The sequence below is a fragment of the Telopea speciosissima genome, chromosome 2 (assembly GCF_018873765.1).
Source record: "Telopea speciosissima isolate NSW1024214 ecotype Mountain lineage chromosome 2, Tspe_v1, whole genome shotgun sequence".
NCBI classification, from domain to species: Eukaryota; Viridiplantae; Streptophyta; class Magnoliopsida; order Proteales; family Proteaceae; genus Telopea; species Telopea speciosissima.
In genome coordinates, this window is record NC_057917.1 from 56,627,227 (window position 1) to 56,645,313 (window position 18,087).

At 40.0% G+C, this 18,087-nt stretch overlaps 4 protein-coding genes across 5 annotated transcripts in view; 2 read left to right on the forward strand and 2 right to left on the reverse strand.

Annotated features, from left to right (window-relative positions):
* Nucleotides 1-392: 392 nt before the first annotated feature.
* Nucleotides 393-2,795, forward strand: LOC122650905. The gene is made up of 2 exons (XM_043844268.1): nt 393-686; nt 1,587-2,795. The coding sequence occupies exons 1-2, from the start codon at nt 393-395 to the stop codon at nt 2,793-2,795; spliced, it is 1,503 nt and encodes a 500-aa protein (XP_043700203.1).
* Nucleotides 2,796-4,908: 2,113 nt separating this feature from the next.
* On the reverse strand, nt 4,909-5,511 carry LOC122650906 (nuclear transcription factor Y subunit B-3-like). The gene has a single exon (XM_043844269.1). The coding sequence runs from the start codon at nt 5,509-5,511 to the stop codon at nt 4,909-4,911; it is 603 nt and encodes a 200-aa protein (XP_043700204.1).
* A 99-nt stretch (nt 5,512-5,610) lies between these two features.
* Nucleotides 5,611-9,925, reverse strand: LOC122650907 (zinc finger BED domain-containing protein RICESLEEPER 2-like). The gene is made up of 4 exons (XM_043844270.1): nt 8,309-9,925; nt 7,846-8,170; nt 7,673-7,760; nt 5,611-5,749 (listed from the first exon to the last, which is right to left on the reverse strand). The coding sequence occupies exons 1-4, from the start codon at nt 9,923-9,925 to the stop codon at nt 5,611-5,613; spliced, it is 2,169 nt and encodes a 722-aa protein (XP_043700205.1).
* Nucleotides 9,926-15,155: 5,230 nt separating this feature from the next.
* Nucleotides 15,156-18,087, forward strand: part of LOC122650360 (protein ESMERALDA 1-like) — a 64,508-nt gene continuing 61,576 nt past the window's right edge. For both annotated transcript variants that reach the window (XM_043843770.1, XM_043843771.1), the window contains exons 1-2: nt 15,156-15,552; nt 17,848-17,917. In XM_043843770.1, coding sequence (XP_043699705.1) covers nt 15,178-15,552; nt 17,848-17,917 — 445 coding nt within the window. In that variant the 5' untranslated portion in view covers nt 15,156-15,177. The remainder of the gene's footprint in view (nt 15,553-17,847; nt 17,918-18,087) is intronic.

The following is an 18,087-nucleotide window of genomic DNA, read 5'->3' on the forward strand; positions in this document are numbered from 1 at the left end:
ATTTCCATTTTGGAAGTTCTAGAGTGGTCGATTCTAATGTTTCTGGGACTTGATCATTAAGTTTTTCGGATATAAGGGCCCAATTCTAGGGTTTTTAGGATCATATCAGAATCGCCAGAGACCAATTCAACCCTCGATTCCAAGTTAAAATCTTGACAAGTGGGTGAAGGTAAAAATTGCAAGGTCGATCAATTCAGGCCAATAAGCCTTTGTAACGTGGTGATCAAGATTCTAACCAAAATCATGGCCAAGAGGTTAAGCGGGTATCTTGATGGCATTATCTCTCAAAACCAGTCTGCCTATGTTCCCTAGAGAGTGATTTCCACAATATTTTGTTAGCTCATGAGGCATATCACTATATAAATCAAAGGAAGAAAGGCAAGAGTAAAATTATGGCTTTGAAATTGGACATGAAGAAAGCCTATGATCGTTTGGAGTGGAGCTTCATTGAGGGGATTCTGATCCAGTTTGGCTTCTGTAAGAAGTGGGTGGACATGGTTATGGCATGTATTACCTCAGTCTCTTATGAGATCTTGATTAATGGGGCTGTTCGTGGCGTTGTTACCCCTACCAGAGGCATTAGGCATGGTGACTCACTTTCCCTAGCCATTTTCGTGTTATGCTCCCAGGCTCTAAGCTCTGTCTTGAAGCAAGCGAAAGAGAGGAACTTGATTCACAGTATTAAGGTTAGAAATAGAACATCCCCTATCTCTCACCTCTTATTTGCCGACGACAGTTTGATTTTCTTCAAAGTATCCCTTCAAGAGATACACAACCTCAAGGATTGCCTCCGATCATACTGTAACGCAAGTGGCCAACAGATTAACTTCCAAAAATTTGTTCTTACTTTCTCTCCTAACACTGCCCCAAAGTTTCGGAGATGGTTTTCAAGGATTTTGAAAATCCCCTTTGGCACTACCCCAAGGAAATACCTTGGCCTACCGGTTCAATTTGGAACTTCAAAGGCCAATCTTTTCAGGAAAATTAGCTAGAAGACCTCGTCTAAGCTCCAAGGATGGAAACAAAGATTGCTCTCCCAAGCTGGCAAGGAAGTCCTCCTAAAGTCGGTAGCATTAACGTTCAACAATTTTGCCGCCTCTCACTTTAAGCTGCGGGCATCCCACCACCTTAAGATTAGGCAAGATTCTTCTCATTTTTTTTGGGGGGAGAAAGAAGAGAGCAAAGGAATTCATTGGCTTGCTTGGGATAAGCTATGCAGATCCAAAGAGAAAGGAGGCCTTGGTTTCAAGGATCCTTCGATTCAAAATCAGGCCCTTTTAGGCAAGCTTGCCTGGAGAATTTGGAAGGACCCATCTTCTCTTTGGGCTTCCAGCATGAAGCAGATTTACTTCTCTCACACTGATTTTCTTATTGCTATTCCTGGTTCGAAACCTTCGTGGGGTTAGAGAAGTGTTCTTGAAGGAAGAAAGGTGCTCCAACTTGGGCTTCTTTGGATTATTGGAGATGGTTCTCGCATCAACATTTGGACTGATAATTGGCTCCCTTCTTCTCGAACTTTCAAGATCCAATTTCCTAGTTAGAAGGTTGATACTGTTACCTACGTTCTAGACCTGATTGATGAGCAGAATCGAGTTTGGAAAGTGGAGCTAATTAGGGGAGTCTTTCACCCTGTGGATGAGGCAGAGATCTTAAATATTCAATTGAGTGTGTTCAATAGACCTGATATACAGGTTTGGGGTGTTTCTAAGAGCGGCGTATACTCTTCCAAGTCGACTTACCATCTCCTGAACAATCTGGAAGAGAGGAAGCGAAGTATGGCTGCAGCTTCCCCCTCTCATATGGAGAACCAAATCCCAAACTCTACTTGGAAAAGGATTTGGTCTTGCAACTCCTTACCTAAAATCAAAAGTTTCTTGTGGAGGGCCTGCTTGAATGCCATTGCTTGTGCAGATAATCCGAGGAAGAAATGCATCCTCATTGATCCCCTCTGGAGTAGATGTGGTAGAGCCTTGAAATCAACTAACCACCTTCTCTTGGATTGTGATTTTTCCAGGGCTGTATGGTTTGGATCTCGATTGTCCTTTGTTCCCCCATCTCAAGACCCGCAGATTTCCAAAGCCATCCATTGTTGGGGGTCCCTTTCTCCATTCGACAAGGTAGCTAGCAAAGTGATCATTAGTTTTGCCTCCTTCTTATGCTCGAATTTATGGCTCTCCCGAAATGATCTTACTTTCAATGGTAAGAACTCATCCCCGCAGGAGGTTATTCAACAAGCTGAAAGAAGTTTCTTAGAATTCAAAGAGGGTGTCACCAAGTCTTCAGTCCAGAGTAATCAAAGTCCTACACCAGCTCAATCTTCTACTCCTACATCTTGGACCCCTCCGGCTCCTCAGTTAGTAAAGATGAATGTGGATGCAACGCTAAACAAAGGCAAAGGGGGCATTGGTTTGGTGGTTAGAAACTCAACAGGAATCCCTTCCTTAGCAGTATCCTATCCGATGGTCTTCTCGTCCCCTCTTCGGAGTGAAGCTCTTGCAATTAGAGTTGGGCTCTTGGAAGGCATATCTGAAGGATTGGACTTCTTAATGGTGGAATCTAACTGTAAAGAGTTGATCTCCTTGGTATTCGGTTCTCAGTCAACTACTCCTCCTGAGGTTTATACTATTTTGCAGGACATTAGAGAGCTGAGAGGCTACTTCAGGGAATGTACTTTCCACCATGTTTCTAGGGAGAATAACAGCATGGCTGACTCCCTAGCAAGGAGGACGATTTCCTTAGCGTGTAGGATTTCCTGGCCCATTTCCACTACTTGGATGTCTGACCTTGTAACTTGAACATCTTGAGTCCTTCACACGTTAATGAATAAGTTTGTTTCTTAGCAAACAAAAAACAAAAAGAGAAGAAATGTCTATATGTGATTATACAACCATGAAATTTTATTGGAATACCTGAATAAGGCACGATAGTTGGAACCATGGCTCTAAGTATTGGTATCATGTGACTCATGTCGATGGGGGTGCAACTGTCATTTTGCGCACCCCTGTGTCTAGGTGTAGGGACAGCGGACTCCTGTGTCTGGATGTAGGGGCAGTGCACCACACGCGTCCAAGTAATATTCTTTCTCCCTAGAATTACATATAGGATAGTTATCCATGTAAAAATAGAAAGTGGTGTTTTCGAATATCACAAGATAAATCTGAGCCATTCACTTTTTTAAGGTTTTTTTTCATCTAAATCGTTTGTTCCCACTAATAATTGGGAGAGTGCATGGCAATGTCTAGAGTACTAGAACACATGCATGAGCATACAAGGGATGTGTGCCAATACAACAAGGGCGTATTTGATTGAATTAGACTTTGAAATTTGATATGTGACTAATCTAAACCATATCCGTTCTATCCAACGGTCGGAATGGACATATCATCTGTCCACGTGGTAGAATAAATGCATTGTGACATTTGAAAAAATAACAGAACTGTGTCAATAAGCCTTATATATAATATACAATTAAACATAATGATACATTTATACCACACACTCAAAAACAAGGGTAGTCAAGACCAGTTCAGCCTTGCCTAGCCATGGAATGGCAAAAATAGGGGTAACTAGGGTCAATCATGGCTAACTACGCTGCTCTGGGCTGAGCCTAACAGAGCTGGGCCTAAGGTTGGGTTGAATGGGCTTTATCATCTGATTTAGGCTGGGTTGGGCTAAGTTAAGGGGACTACGGTTGAGTTGAATGGGCTTTGTGAGATTGGTATTGGTTTCGACTGGTTGATTTCCATATTGATATCGATATGAATATGCATATGGCCATATGGGTATTTTCAGACAGTTTTACCCTGATTTTTTGAAATAAAAGCCCCATTTTGGACCATTTTACCCTCAGTAGGGATCAATACATTGTTACTTTATCGGTCAGGAATTGGTATTGAGTACCAACGACACCAATACGTATAGGCTGACATGGCCGATAAAATATCGATACCATGAACCATGGTTCTGCCCCTGTGGTGGTCTTGAGACTTGAGAGCAAGTTTATTCAATTTTGGAATCGGGTCCATTCAATTTCAATTTCGATTACAATTCAATTGAATTGATTGGGAATCGGTCTGAACCCTAGAGATGCAGTGGTAATCGGCCACTTCGAAAACGGTGAGAATTTTATCTAAATCGGCTGATTCGAACGATACGATTCCGATTCTTGAAACCAGTGCTTGAGAGTGAAAGATTAGGTGCAAAACATGTTTGTGCAATGACATTTTGTGGTATCTATTTTGGCATGAAATTAATTGGAGGTTATGGTATCTTTTCCATCTTAATTAATCAATGTAGCATTTTTTGGTGTTTCATGAAAAGCTAAGTCCTATGTGGGAGTGTGGGACGCCATATATGCTCAATGTAGTATGCCCATTTTCTAGGGGTGTCAATTGGTCTGGTTTTGGGCTATTGGTTTGGATCTTTAGCGGTTCCGGATCTAAGGTGTGAAGATCATAACCAAACCAATAAGCTTCTCGGTTCTAAATCTGAGACCTAGGACCGCTAACTAATGGGTGGTCCTGTTCCAGTTCCTAATCGGTTCCGAACATTATTGAGCCCAAAACAAAGACAATGAGAATTTCTCTAGGAAAACGGCAACTTCATCATACATAGATATAATCTTGTAGAACCCAAAATAAAGACATTGATGCATATATAAATAAGGAGACAGCTTTAAGAGTTCAAATTTCCATTTCAACCTCAACTAATATAAAAAAAGCACCACTTGAAAGTCCCAAGCAATGTAATATTATTAAGGGCAAATTTCATGGACACCCCTTGTAAGTTAGTGAAATGGCACAACATATCAAACCTTGTCAAAATATCACAGACACCCCCTATTTTATGATTTTATTTCAACTTAGTCCATTCCGTTAGGTCTGTGCAGTTAAGTCGCTGTTAAATTTTTTAAATAACGAAAATACCCTTACCACAGGATGAACTCCCCATAATACCCTTACATCTAAATGTAGAAATGAACCACATTTTGCCTTCCACCGCCGCCGCCGCCACCACAACACCGTACATTCCACCTCCGCCGTTGTAATGACCACTCCCACTCCCCGGATTTACAACACTGCCATTGCCACCGACGGCTGATCCTCCGACACTTGAACCACCGGAGCCGTCCTTCTCACCTATACGACCCATGGAACTCTTCTCTCCCTCCATCTCCCGGAACTTCTGGAGATAAATCTTCAAGGGCTCCACATACTCTTCGAATCCCAGAGTAGTCATGGCCCATAGTAGATCATCGCCATTAATGGTCTTCCGCTTCTCTCTCTGGCACTTATCTGAAGCTTCTCCGGTGATGAAACTTATGAACTTCGACACGCACTCCTGAACGGTCTCCTTGGTGTCTTTGGAAATTTTACCGTTGGCAGGGAGTGCCTTCTTCATGATCCTGCTCACGTTAGCTATGGGAAGGAAACGATCTTGCTTTTTCGGAGAGAATTCGCTGTTGGCGTTGCTGTTATTTGGACCGCCAGAGTCATTGTCTGAGTCTGCCATGAAATCCGGTATAGATCAGGATTTTGCTTGCTTTTACGTTGGAAGATGGACCAAAGAAAGGCACTCTTAACACAACCTTTCGGAAGTTTCTTTTTTTCTTCAGCTTTTGGCTTTCAGTAGAGTACAATAATTGAGAAAGCTATCAAGAGAACAATCATTAATGAAGGATCTCAGTAATTTAGAAATTCCAAAGAAAAGACCATTTGGCTTGGTTTCCCTTTTAGCACACGGGTAAGAGCTGAGACAAAGAAAAAACAGAGTCATGAACTTAGTAGCAAAAACAGGAGATGGAACCAAAGGCGTAGGTGTCGATAAATTGAAAATTTTTGACTGTCTTCTCCGGCTAAAACAGACCAAGACAGACCAAAAAGAGTGAAGAAATTAAGGTTTCAAAGCTTGAAGATTCGGCTAGAATGGAAAGAAAAGGAATCTCAGAGGTTCATCTTAGGGTTTCTGAAAGTTTCGCCTTTGTTTCATGCAAAGGCGAGGAGGGTTAAGGCTAGTAAACGCTACAGCCTCCAGCGATGATAGGACGGACTTAGGACTTAGGACTTGAGCAGCGTTAAGTTAAGTCAATGGAGGCCAGAAGGGTTTTGATCTTCCCTTAAAGCACCGTAACCAGCTTGGCAAGTTTTTGAATCTTTAGATAGGGCTTTAGTCATTTTTTTCTGTTTTCATTTCCCTCTCTGGTTTGGCTGTGTTGTCTTCTACGCTTCTTCGTAATCTGCTTTTTTGGTTTTCCCCATTTAAAATTTCAGTCAAAGTTTTTTGCTTCCGTTTTTTTTGTTCGGGATTTTGCCGTGCCGTGTGGTATGAGAGAGAGAAGGGAGGAGAGGGAGGGTGGCGATGTGTGGGAAAGGTGTGTAGTGCGGGAGAGAAGCTTACCGTAGGGAGGAGATGACTTGCAGCTTTTTCTAACGGAGAAGATGAACAGTAATTGTGAAGATGGAAGAAGATGGAAGAAATCGTTTTTATTTAAATAACTAAAAGGTTAAAATGGACATTTAAAAAAACTTGGGGTGCTAACTGTGCTTAACATCAGGGGGAAGGTTGATACTTTGCCATGGTTTGGTACTTTGGTATGTCTGTGTCATTTCACTAACTTATAGGAGGTGTCCGTGAAATTTTTCCTATTATTAATATGTTAGGATTTAAAGGCTTTTAAGGTTTTAGATTTCTAATTTTTCATTCAATCAGTTTACATATCATCTGGTTCCAACGGTTTTGGTTCTACCGGATCCTTAATGGGCTATCGATCTAGAACCGTTGGGAGACCTGGACCAAAACCGACTAGAACCAATAGTATATAAGACCATATCCATCCCAATAAGCTATTGGGTGGTTTGGTTGCCCACCCGAATCGATTTTGATCCTAAATTGACACCCTTACCATTTTCTATATTGTAATTAGGGGTGTCAACGGGCCGGTTCGGGCCGGTTTCGGTTTGGGTTTTTCGATTTCGGTGTGACTTTTATACAAACCGAAACCAAACCGTTAAGAAATGTTCGGTTTCGGTGCGGTTTGGTTTTGTGCCGGTTTCGATTTATGACAACGGTTTGGTACCGGTTTTATATGACTACTAAGATCCGATTAGTGCTTATTTTTCTTTTCTTTCTCTTATAAGAACAAGATTTGAACATTAGATAAAAGTTCATATCATATGGAAGTGGAACCCAAGAAGATTTTCAAATGCAATTACAAGATGTGACCCACTTAAAAGTCCATACAACATCTACTTAAAAATTCATGCAACATTTACTTAAAAGTCTATACAACATTGAACATCCACTTAAAAGTTTTAAAAGTTCAACATTTAAAAATTCATGCAACATTTACTTAAAAGTTCATACAACATTGAACATCCACTTAAAAGTCTTAAAAGTTCAACATTAAGAATTAATGTTCCCTTAAAATAATTATGTTCTTCATTCCTCAAGAACGATAACACAACATAAGACTTGAGAGTTGAGACCAAAAGTGAAATAACATGTCCTGCACACACAAGAATAAAAAATATATATATATTTAACTCCAAAACTCAACAATTGTTATATTTTCTTAAGAATCAAATAATAAATAATGAAATGTGTGCAAATGCAAACTACCTTTTCAACAGGCTCGAGCAAATCCTTCTCTATCTATTATAACCTGAAGGCTCACCAGTCTCCTGTCTCCCTTTCAATCTGCAACCGTCCAAGCACATTTCCTAGCGCGTTGTCCACATCAACGGGATCATCAACAGGTTCAGCTACATACATAAGAATATAAGATAGTAATTTAGCAACTAAAGTAAGCAAAAATGAAAAATAACTTAATGGAAATTGAAAAATTACATCTGAAATGTATATCAAACATCCAGTCTCGAAGACATATCAGTGCTTCAGCGTTGGAAGGTAGTAGTTTGCTCCGATATTTGTCAATAACACGACCCCCAGCGCTAAAAGCTGACTCAGATGCAACCGTTGAAACTGGTATAGCTAAGACATCACGAGCCATCCGAGCCACATCTGGATACCTTGACCCATTCGCCTTCCAAAAAGCCAACACATCATACTCATCATCATGATCACTGAATGGAATCTTGGGTTCATCTAGATACACATCTAGCTGAGATTTAGTTCCATTATCTGCCTCAGCAATCACTGATTGCATAAATTCCTATAGAAATTGAAAAATATGAGTCATTAATAAGATTAGCAATGAATATGGAAACTTGCAACTTAAAAAATAAATCAAAATTACAAGAAATGTAAAATTTACTTACGATTCGGTTCTAGATTTCCAGGCCGAGTGAACAGATGGAATCTCATAATCACTTGCATTCATACTCTTGTATTCATTAAAAAGCTGATACAAAGCAGATTTCACATTGTTTCCCATATCAATTCCAGTTGGGTCCAAAGGAGCAAGCTTAGCAAATGCCCAATTCACAAAACTAAGTTTGTAACGAGGATCGAACACCAAGGCAATGGCCAAAATTGGACTATAGTTCCTCCAATATTTGTCAAATTTCTTTTTCATTTCAATTGTCATTGGCCTCATAAAACTAAGCCCATGTGATACCTCTTCTAACAAACTTTTGTGAATCTCCCAAACATTTTCAAAATACAAATTTGATATAGGATACTTAGAACCTGAAAGCAAAACAGTGATTTCATAGAAGGGATGCAAAAAACCCATCAATTTTTCAATCTTTAACCATTGATCAGAATCTGGACAAGTTTTATAATTGTCCTCCACTAGTCCAAGGTTCTCAAATGCTTTCCGATAAAATAAAGCAGAATTAAGCATGATATAAGTTGAGTTCCACCTTGTGGTGACATCTCCATGCAACCCCTTACTACTTGGTAATGACAATTGCTTACAAATATTCAAGAATTTCATTTTCCTTGCTTGTGATCCTTTCACATAGGCTATACTAGATCGAATCAATGCCACAGACTCGTCTATGTGCTTTAGTCCATCTTGTACAATGAGATTGAGAATATGAGCACAACACCTATTATGAAAGAATTCTCCTTTACATAAAAGAGCATTCTTCAAATTCAGATTTCTCTTCAACAACTCAACAAAGCTAAAATTAGAAGTAGCACCATCCAAAGTAATTGAAAACAATTTTCGATCAATACCCCACTCAGACAAGATCTTTGAAACCATTTCACAAATATTGATGCCAGTATGTGGAGGTGGCATGATGCAAAACTTCAATAATTTCTTATGCAACACCCAATCCTTATCAATATAATGGCCAGTCAAAGATAAGTATCCATCATTGGTGATGGATGTCCATAGATCACTTGTCAAAGAAATCTTCCCATTAAATGATTTGAGTAGATTATGGATTCTACTGGACTCCAAATTGTAAAACTTCAAAATCTCCGCCATTTGTGTGTTGCGGGTAATATGGGTGTAGTCAGGAAAAATGTATGTGATTAATTCCCTAAACTCCTCATACTCAACAAAGATTAAAGGTAACTCATGTCTCACAATAAGCCTCGTGACCTTATCACGCACCCAGACTTGGTCAACCTTTTTATCTCTTAACATTAATTTCCCATCATTAACACCCAGAGTCATTTGGGTTGGTCCTTTGTTTTCCCGTTTTGGGCAATGTAAAATATGTCTCCTAAGGGTTTCAGTTCCATTAGTAGTACTATCAGCCTTATAGATTTGCCTACACCTATTGCATTTCGCTCGTTCCTTCCCATCACTAAAACCCTTCCCCTCAAGAATTTCAAACTCCTCCCAAACAACACTCCTTCTTTTCCTCTTGGTAACATCTATTTCAACAGTTGTTGTGCCAGCAGGTTCTGTTGCTGAAATTCCAGGAATGTAAAGTCCATCATCGAACATCACATCAGCATCTGAGCCACAATCGGGCTCATCTTCCATGTTGACTTGTGTGTTAGACATTTCTATAACTATAATTAATAGAAAAACATATAACATATTAATGACTATAATTAATAGAAAAACATATAACAAAAAGAAAGATTTTAACAACAATATTTGTGAATTTGTGACAAGTGCTGTCATATAATGACTCAAAACTTGAACTTAAGGCTTAGCAAATAGAAATCTAAGATTCTAAGTAGGAAAAGAAAGTGTTGAAGTATCAAAATCATAAGTTCAAGAAAGTTCCTATTGCTCCCCAATTCAACAAATAAAAGTGTGAAATACCAATAAAACTGCAATGTCCTCCAATCTGACTCAAGTCACTTGGAAGGGTATGAGATGGGACGAACTTGAGCTATGATTAGTTGATTACCCATAGGTCATAGGACTTTAAAAAGCTAGGCTATGCAAGGGAATTCAAAACTTTACCACTTTGAGTTTATTATCCAATGATGCACTCCCTTTGATCAACAAATGCTTAGTGACACAATCATTCCAGTTATGGGAGAGTAAGAGAGTATATAACCCACAAGACTAGAAGACACTTCATGAAATGTGGAGGTGTAGAGTATTTTAACTGAACAACTTTAACCATCATTTTAAAATTAAATTAAAACATCTCTTTTCTTCAATTACATGATATCAGTAATCAGCAGTTGAGGAAATAAGCATGTGACTATTTATAACACCAACTAATTAATATGTGGACTAAGACACGTATGCAATACAGTCAATGGATTTTGCCAGGCTGGGAGTGTTTAGATCATTTACCTAATTTCCATTTTAACTCACAAATTGGTTCCTAGCAAACCAGTCCCAAGTTGAACCTTCAAAGAAGTGAGTATATATTTCTAGAACAAGAGTAGTGCGAAACTCACACTCAAAAACTTAGAAAGACTGGCAAGGTTGGGGGGGGGGGGGGTTGGATAAAAAGGGACAGAGGATAGAATCCAGATAAACAAAAGGAATCCAAAATAATTATTTCCGTAGACCTGCCAAATGCTATCCATCAAACATCATTCAAATCTCATGAAAAAGCAACATAACTACTCAACAGTACCAATAAATCCAATTTCTCGTAAAACAAATATCACTGAGAATTAAAGAACAATCTTACGTATAAGTATCACAAAATTTCAAAACCTCAACAGTCAGTTTGAATCTGAAGATCCAAAAAATTTTAAAAAGTTCAGAAGAAACTAATTCCAAAAACGAAACAAAGCAGTGACACAGAAATTAGAAATGAAGAATCAGGAGTTGAGATTGGAAAAAAGAAGAAGGGATAATCAGAACCTAACTCCGGTTGCGACTTGTGCTTGTGCCGTTGCCGGTTACCGAATGCCGGTGCTGCCGAGTGACCTTGAGCCCTTGAGCTTTGAGGCTTGATTGCTTGAACAGTTGAACTCTTGAAGCTTGAGTGTCGTTGAGTGACTGAGGACTGAGGAGTGACGCCGCCGCTGCCGCTGCTGCCGCCGCTGATCCCCTATGATCTACGGTGTCTTTTTTTTGTGATTTGATCCCCTATGAACAAACGTAATCAAATGCATAATAGACTGAAAAAAACCATTTGGTTCAAGTGTACGAGACGAGATCAAAAAGTGATCCAGTGAAAACTTAAAAAAGACAGCAAGAGATTTAAGAATTCTCAATTGGAAAACAAAAATGCAGGTACAAGAAAGAAATGTCGATTCAGAGGTGAATTCTCCAGATCTGAATCGACACCGTAGATTGTTAAAGATCGTTCAATACAGAAAGAACCAAAAAATAAATAAATAAATTTGTAAATATTGTCGGAGTCTCGGAGATATAGGGTTTCTCAGAAGTGGGTAAAAAAAAGGGATAATCAAAAAGAAGTTCAAAATTTGAATATGAAGATCCAAAAAAATTAAAAAAAAAGAAGTTCAGAAGAAACTAATTCCAAAAACAAAACAAAGCAGTGACACAGAAAATAGAAATGAAGAATCAAGAGTTGAAATTGGAAAAAAAGAAGAAGGGATAATCAGAACCTACCTCCGGTTGCGACTTGCGCTTGTGTCGTTGCCGGTTGCCGAATTCTGGTGCTGCCGAGTGACCTTGAGCCCTTGAGCCTTGAGGCTTGATTGCTTGAACAGTTTAACTCTTGAAGCTTGAGTGTCGTTGAGTGACTGAGGAAGTGAGGAGTGACGCCGCTGCCGCCGCTGAGAGTCGAGAATAGAGAACTCGAGACGAGAGAGGAGAGACTGAGGGAGTGAAAGAGATTAGGCCATTAGGGCATTTAGGGGGGAGTCAGTGATTTTCGGGTCTAACAGTTCGGGTTTGCGGTGCACCGTCGGTCTAGCCCGGACCAAACCGAACCCGGTTGATCTCTGGATCCACAAACCGAACCCAAACCACTAAGGGATCGGTCCGGTGTGGTCTGGGCTCGTTCGGGCCGGTTTCAGCGGGTCGGGCTGGGTATTGACACCCCTAATTGTAATAGGACCCCATGTCCTCCCTCAGGGTCCATTTGGATGCAATGGAAATTATAAAGGAAGGAATGGGTAAGGGTCTCAATTCCAGGCCCGGCCCGACAGAATCGATTGAGCCTGCCCAACTAAAGCTCGGCCCGGCCTGGCCCGTTTATTAAACATGTCGGGCTTAAGCCCGACACGTTTAGTAAGCGGGCGGTCCCGGTGTAGGGTTTTAGCCAGTTGGGCGCCCAACCGGACCGATCAATTCCAGACCCGTCCGGTAACAGTCCGACCTCCCCTTCCCTCTCTCGGTCTCCCTAGGTGTCCTATCTCATCAATCAAAAGTAAACCAAAGCATGGATTCTTCATTCAAAGAACAAAAATCATAATTTCTGAATTTAAATTTTTGTTTAACTGCTTTGACTATTGGTTCCTATCTATGTCATCATCCACTCATGGGCTTTGCCATCTTCCATTGATGTTCTGTTTTGGACATCTGAAGAGAGGATCCAAGCAGCAAAGCAGGGACGTGCACCTATGTATTAGAAGATGAAAGTAGTTGGGGAGGGGGGAGTTATATTCTTCTCATTCTCATGGATACATTTGAATGTATTAAATTAGGAAGACATACTAAGAGGCTTTCTTTAATTTGTAGGGGTGGGGGTGGAAGGGAAGTCCGTCCTACTGCAAAGCATCTTCCTTCTTGTTGTACAACGGTACAACCTTCAAATTGATCCTACCCAGACATTTAAACTAGGAGCCACTTCCATGTTTAACAATTGGGACATAGAAGTTGACACCATCATGGTATGTGCCTAACTATTGCTGCTGCTGCAACTACTATACTTATGCTACAACAGAAATGTATATACAACAATTACTCACTTGCAGGCACAAAAATATGAGTAATTTGTATGTCCAGCCTTCACATTAGCCACTCCATTTTAATAAGCCCATTATATTCAAAATTGACTTGATCAAGATGAAATGGGTCGAAATGGACAGCTTGAATGGTGCTTCTCATTTTTGGATTTTTTCTTTAGCCCTCTGTGGCTACACCGTTAGAGCCCGAGTATGGCCTGTTTAGAGTTAAACATTCACACAACCCGTTTATGGTCCGATTATAGCAGCCCAATTTCGATCGAAACCCAACCTAGCCCGACCAAGCCCAACCAGGCCTGGCCCGAAAACTTAAAGGGGCAGTCACGGTGCAGGCTTTTAGCACCGGTCCTGACCGGTTGACACCCCTAGGAATGGGTCCCATGACCAAATGTTATTATATTGTCCGATTAGGTAAGCCCATTTACTCCGATTATAGATCGTTTTTGGCCCATTTAAGGACCGTTTTATAGTCCAATTAATCAATTAGCCTATTTAAAGTCCGATTATGAACCAATAACCAATCGACCAATTGAATAAAAACATGTCCATGCCCTAACCTACAAGCCCTGGTTATCTAAACGGTTGGAAACAATGCATGACCTTAAACCTTAAACTGGTGGTGACCGATTAGGCCCGATCGATTGACACCCCTAATTTGAGGAACCCCAGTGTTGAACATAGAAGTTGATTAGGACCAAACCCATCAAATTTGAAATTTCGACCAAAAAATCCGACCCAAGGACCACACACTCACAACATGATTGGTTAAAATTTCCCATGTTTAAATAAACTCGTCGACAATGCTACAAGGCACAAGGAGTAGGGCTGAAACAGAGTCGAGTTGGGTTAGGCTTTATAAAACCCTAGGCCAACCCTGAGTCCTCTTAACTGGGCCTAAGCCCAACCCGACCCTGACTCAGGGCTTGGACCTGCCCTAAGGGTCAGGTCGGGCTGACCCTGACTCAGGGCATGGACTGAACTGGGCCGAGGAGAAAATGATCAATTTTACGTAAAATAACACTATAATGAAATGTATTATACTATTATATCACTTATTATCTTCAATATATAATATATTATATACTTAAATGTGGATGATATTTAAAGTTTATAATATATAAATTATAACAATATAATTTAAAATAGGATCGGTCCAGGCCGAGGCCTAGACCTTAACCCGACCTGTTTCTGACTTAGAACTAGATATTTCTAGCCCTACCAACCCTTAGGGTCAACCTATCTCAGCCTAGGCTCTCTTCGGAATCAGGGCGGGTTCGGACCGACGCTGCCAAACTTCACCCGTCAGGGGGTGGGGAATATTTTGCTCTAACGCGTCTCCGAATTCCAAGAAACCGCTTATTATATCTCAGCGCCTACCATGTCTATCGGCCCGCAACATCATTCTGATCATTCTCCTCCCGACCTCCTCTCGAGCATGCTTCTTCTTGAAAGGCTCCCTAACATTTTCATCCTCATAAAGACAAATGGAAAACCTTCGTTTCCATGAAAAGAACATTACAAATTTTCTGTACTAAATAAACAATTGGGAAAAGTTTTCATTAACCTAAGAGGCTTTAGAAATCAATTTCCAATCTAAATTCTCAAATCGTTCAAACTTCAGGGACCTAGAATTTCCAAGAAAGAAAAGAATAAAAACCTAAGACAAAGGATTCATCTCTCATCAAATCAGATCAAATCAATTCAATGTAGAGTCTAAAAGGGAAGCAACTCAGCAAGCTTCTGTGTTTACTCTTTCTTGTGATTTCTTCTTCCTTCTCATCATCATCTGTTACAATGCTGATAACATGACGGACTATTTTTGTCGTCCCCATCACATCATAGTAGAGGAATCCAATAGAATTGTATGGAAAACCAACCAAACGGTAGACAACAACAGCATTGTATCTCAGAAATCAGAATACTCCACCTTTATCTTGTGTGAGCGGCAGATAGAGAGAGATGCAAGCTCACAATCGGATTTCGAGTAGTGGTCACAACACTCCGTCACCTCCAACGTCGCCATTGCGATCGCCGAGGTACCGGTCCGGCAAGGGGAAGGGAGGGCGGTTTCCCTCGGGGCAGCAGCCAAGGACTCTCGCGCAGAGACTCGCGTGGATCATACTCTCCGTTCTCCTTCGTCGACAGGGTGTTTTCCTCTTCGCTCCTCTCATTTACATCTCAGGAATGCTGCTTTACATGGGTACAGTCTCCTTCGATGTGGTTCCACACGTTAAGCCTCGCCCTCCCCCTGGTTCTGTCTACCGCAGCCCCCAGCTCTACGAGAAGCTTCGTCCTGAGATGGATTCTGATAATTCTTCCTCTTCCGCCGATGGGGTTAGTTCTTCTTCTTCTTTTCTTAAAATTAGGCCTTTTCGGTACCAACAGTAAGTTAATATTTTCTTTTTGGTTTTTATAGTTCTTGGAACTGGACTAAAGATTAAGATTGTGTGCTTATCTCTTCTATTAATTTGTATAGAAATGATTAAATTTCCTTGTTTTAGCTCTTTGAAATCGCTAGACAGACCATTGTAACAGTAGATTTGGAATATATCTGAACAATGAGCTACTAAGCTGCAAAATGTCTGTTCATAACAAAAAAAAGGGGGGGGGGGTGATGTTTTTCTTTTAATTTTCTTGAAGTTAAAGATGTCATTGACTGAGAACCTGGGATCACTCCAAACCAATATTTCTTCTTCGTCTTTTTTCCCTTCTCACTGGTTTTGTGTGGGTCTCCACTAAGAAGTGACGACAACATATTGAGATTCTCATTCGGTGATTGGGGAGGTAGGTGGTGGGTCAATTGCCAGCATTTTCTTTCACAAAGTTATCCAGTTCCCGCTCCTTCAAGCGTTCTTCTAGTAAAAAACCAAAATGGCAAAACATCATAATGCTTGAGAATATAAAGGGGAATGAATGGATGGAAGATGAATTTTCATTACACATGATGTGCCACCTTGATCAAACGGCAAACGACTACATCAAAATGGAGAATGTTGGGGTGCCATACTATTCAACTGCCTATCTTATTTGGTTTTTGACACATGGTTAGTGAACCCTTTTGATTCCTGCTGCTACTTCAGCATCCCCTGTTTTTTTATGATCTCTCTATACACTTTATTATAGCAATTTCTTTGCCCTCTGTTAATGTCTATGTTGAATACTTATTCAAAATATTGTCAAGGTATTGTTCTGCATTTTGAAGTCCCTTACTGTTCGGGGCACCTCTTGCCATCTATAGGGTTGTGAAGCAAATATGGAAAATTTGATGGATAATCAGCATCTTGTAAAAAAAAAACAGATAAAGGGTAAAATCTAGAAATATATAGGGAAACTTGTTTACACCAATTTTGCAATAGAATCCAAATTGGGCTCCAAACATAGAGAGAAAGCCATGAGTTTCTTAGGAATGTGAAACATGTGGACCAGGTGAAAGCAGTACTCCGTGAGCCATTAGGGCATGATGAAATATCACACAACATGATTGAAGGATGACAGTTCTTGCTAAACCTATAAAACCCACCTTACTAGTCTTGATATTACTTTTACAGATATTTTTGCCCCTACAAAGTCATGGTCTGCATCTCCAGCTGGACTCAATAATGCCATTAACAATTTTACTCCACCATGTTCAGCGACCTTCTCAACATTTCAGAAAGTAAAGACCCCCCAAAAAATAATTCTGGAAGACTTAAAGCAAAAACAGCAACCATTTGATACAAGGCCTAACCTATGCATGTCTTCTTCACCACTTCTCCTAGAGTCATTTTAGGTCTGCCCCTGGCTCTTTTAGCTCCTTCAATCTGAGACAAATCACTCCTCAGTACTGGAGCATCCAAAGGCCTCCGTTGAACATGGCCATGCCACATCAAACAACTTTCTTGTAGCTTATCATGTATTGGAGCTACTCCCAAATCAGCTCTAATATGATTATTCTATACTTTATCCTTCCTAGTTTTGCCACACATCCATCTTAAGATCCTCATCTCAGCTACACTGAATTTTTCTATATGGTGTTTCTTAACTGCCCAAAATTATGCACCATCATACATCATAGCCGGTCGTATGACTAACCAACAAAATTTTCCTTTATAAGTTTTAGAAGACTTAAAGCTAAAGCGAGGATGAAAAACTCATTGGCATGATGAATGTTGTGAGTTGAAGTTGGAAGATGTCAACTTTCAGAAGTAAAGTGACAAAAACATTTATCAACTTCTATAAGGAACATCCTATGAAAGAGAGCCCGTAAAGCATTATAGGTAACTGGGTAAGTCCTAAGCTGTACCTCCTAGCAAGGAATAACTATTTCCTGTGAAGGATTCTTGGCCAAATGCAAAGAATAACAAGAGACTATTTTAGGAAATGTAGTTTCACTACTCGCTATTTCATATAGACTTGGTTATTGATGAGTTTACATGGAGGATCTTTCTTCCATTATTTTCCTTCGTTGAAATGCCTTGTCGTGAAGTTGATTATGTTTTTCTTTATGTATATTACCGATCATGATTGAATATTTGTGTCCCCCTCCTTTATATGTTTCTTTTTGTTTCTGTGCCAGCTTTTATTTATACGTTAGGTTGCTATGATTACTTTCTTATCTTCTATTAATGCAAGTTATTGACATTACTGTAGTTAGCAACAGTGTGGAAACACTCTTATAAAGGTGGTGTGTGGAGACCGTGTCTAAACAAGAGCATGGGGGGTATGAATTCCATACTTGAATGTATATATATATTTGCACTATTTTTGTTTAGAATACATTTTTTTAACTGTATTTGTAATTGATTAAGTTGTAGCAGGGGCTACTTGATAGATAATGTAGCTTAATTTTATTTTTCAATGTAGTCAGTGGTTCTACAATTCTTTCTCTTC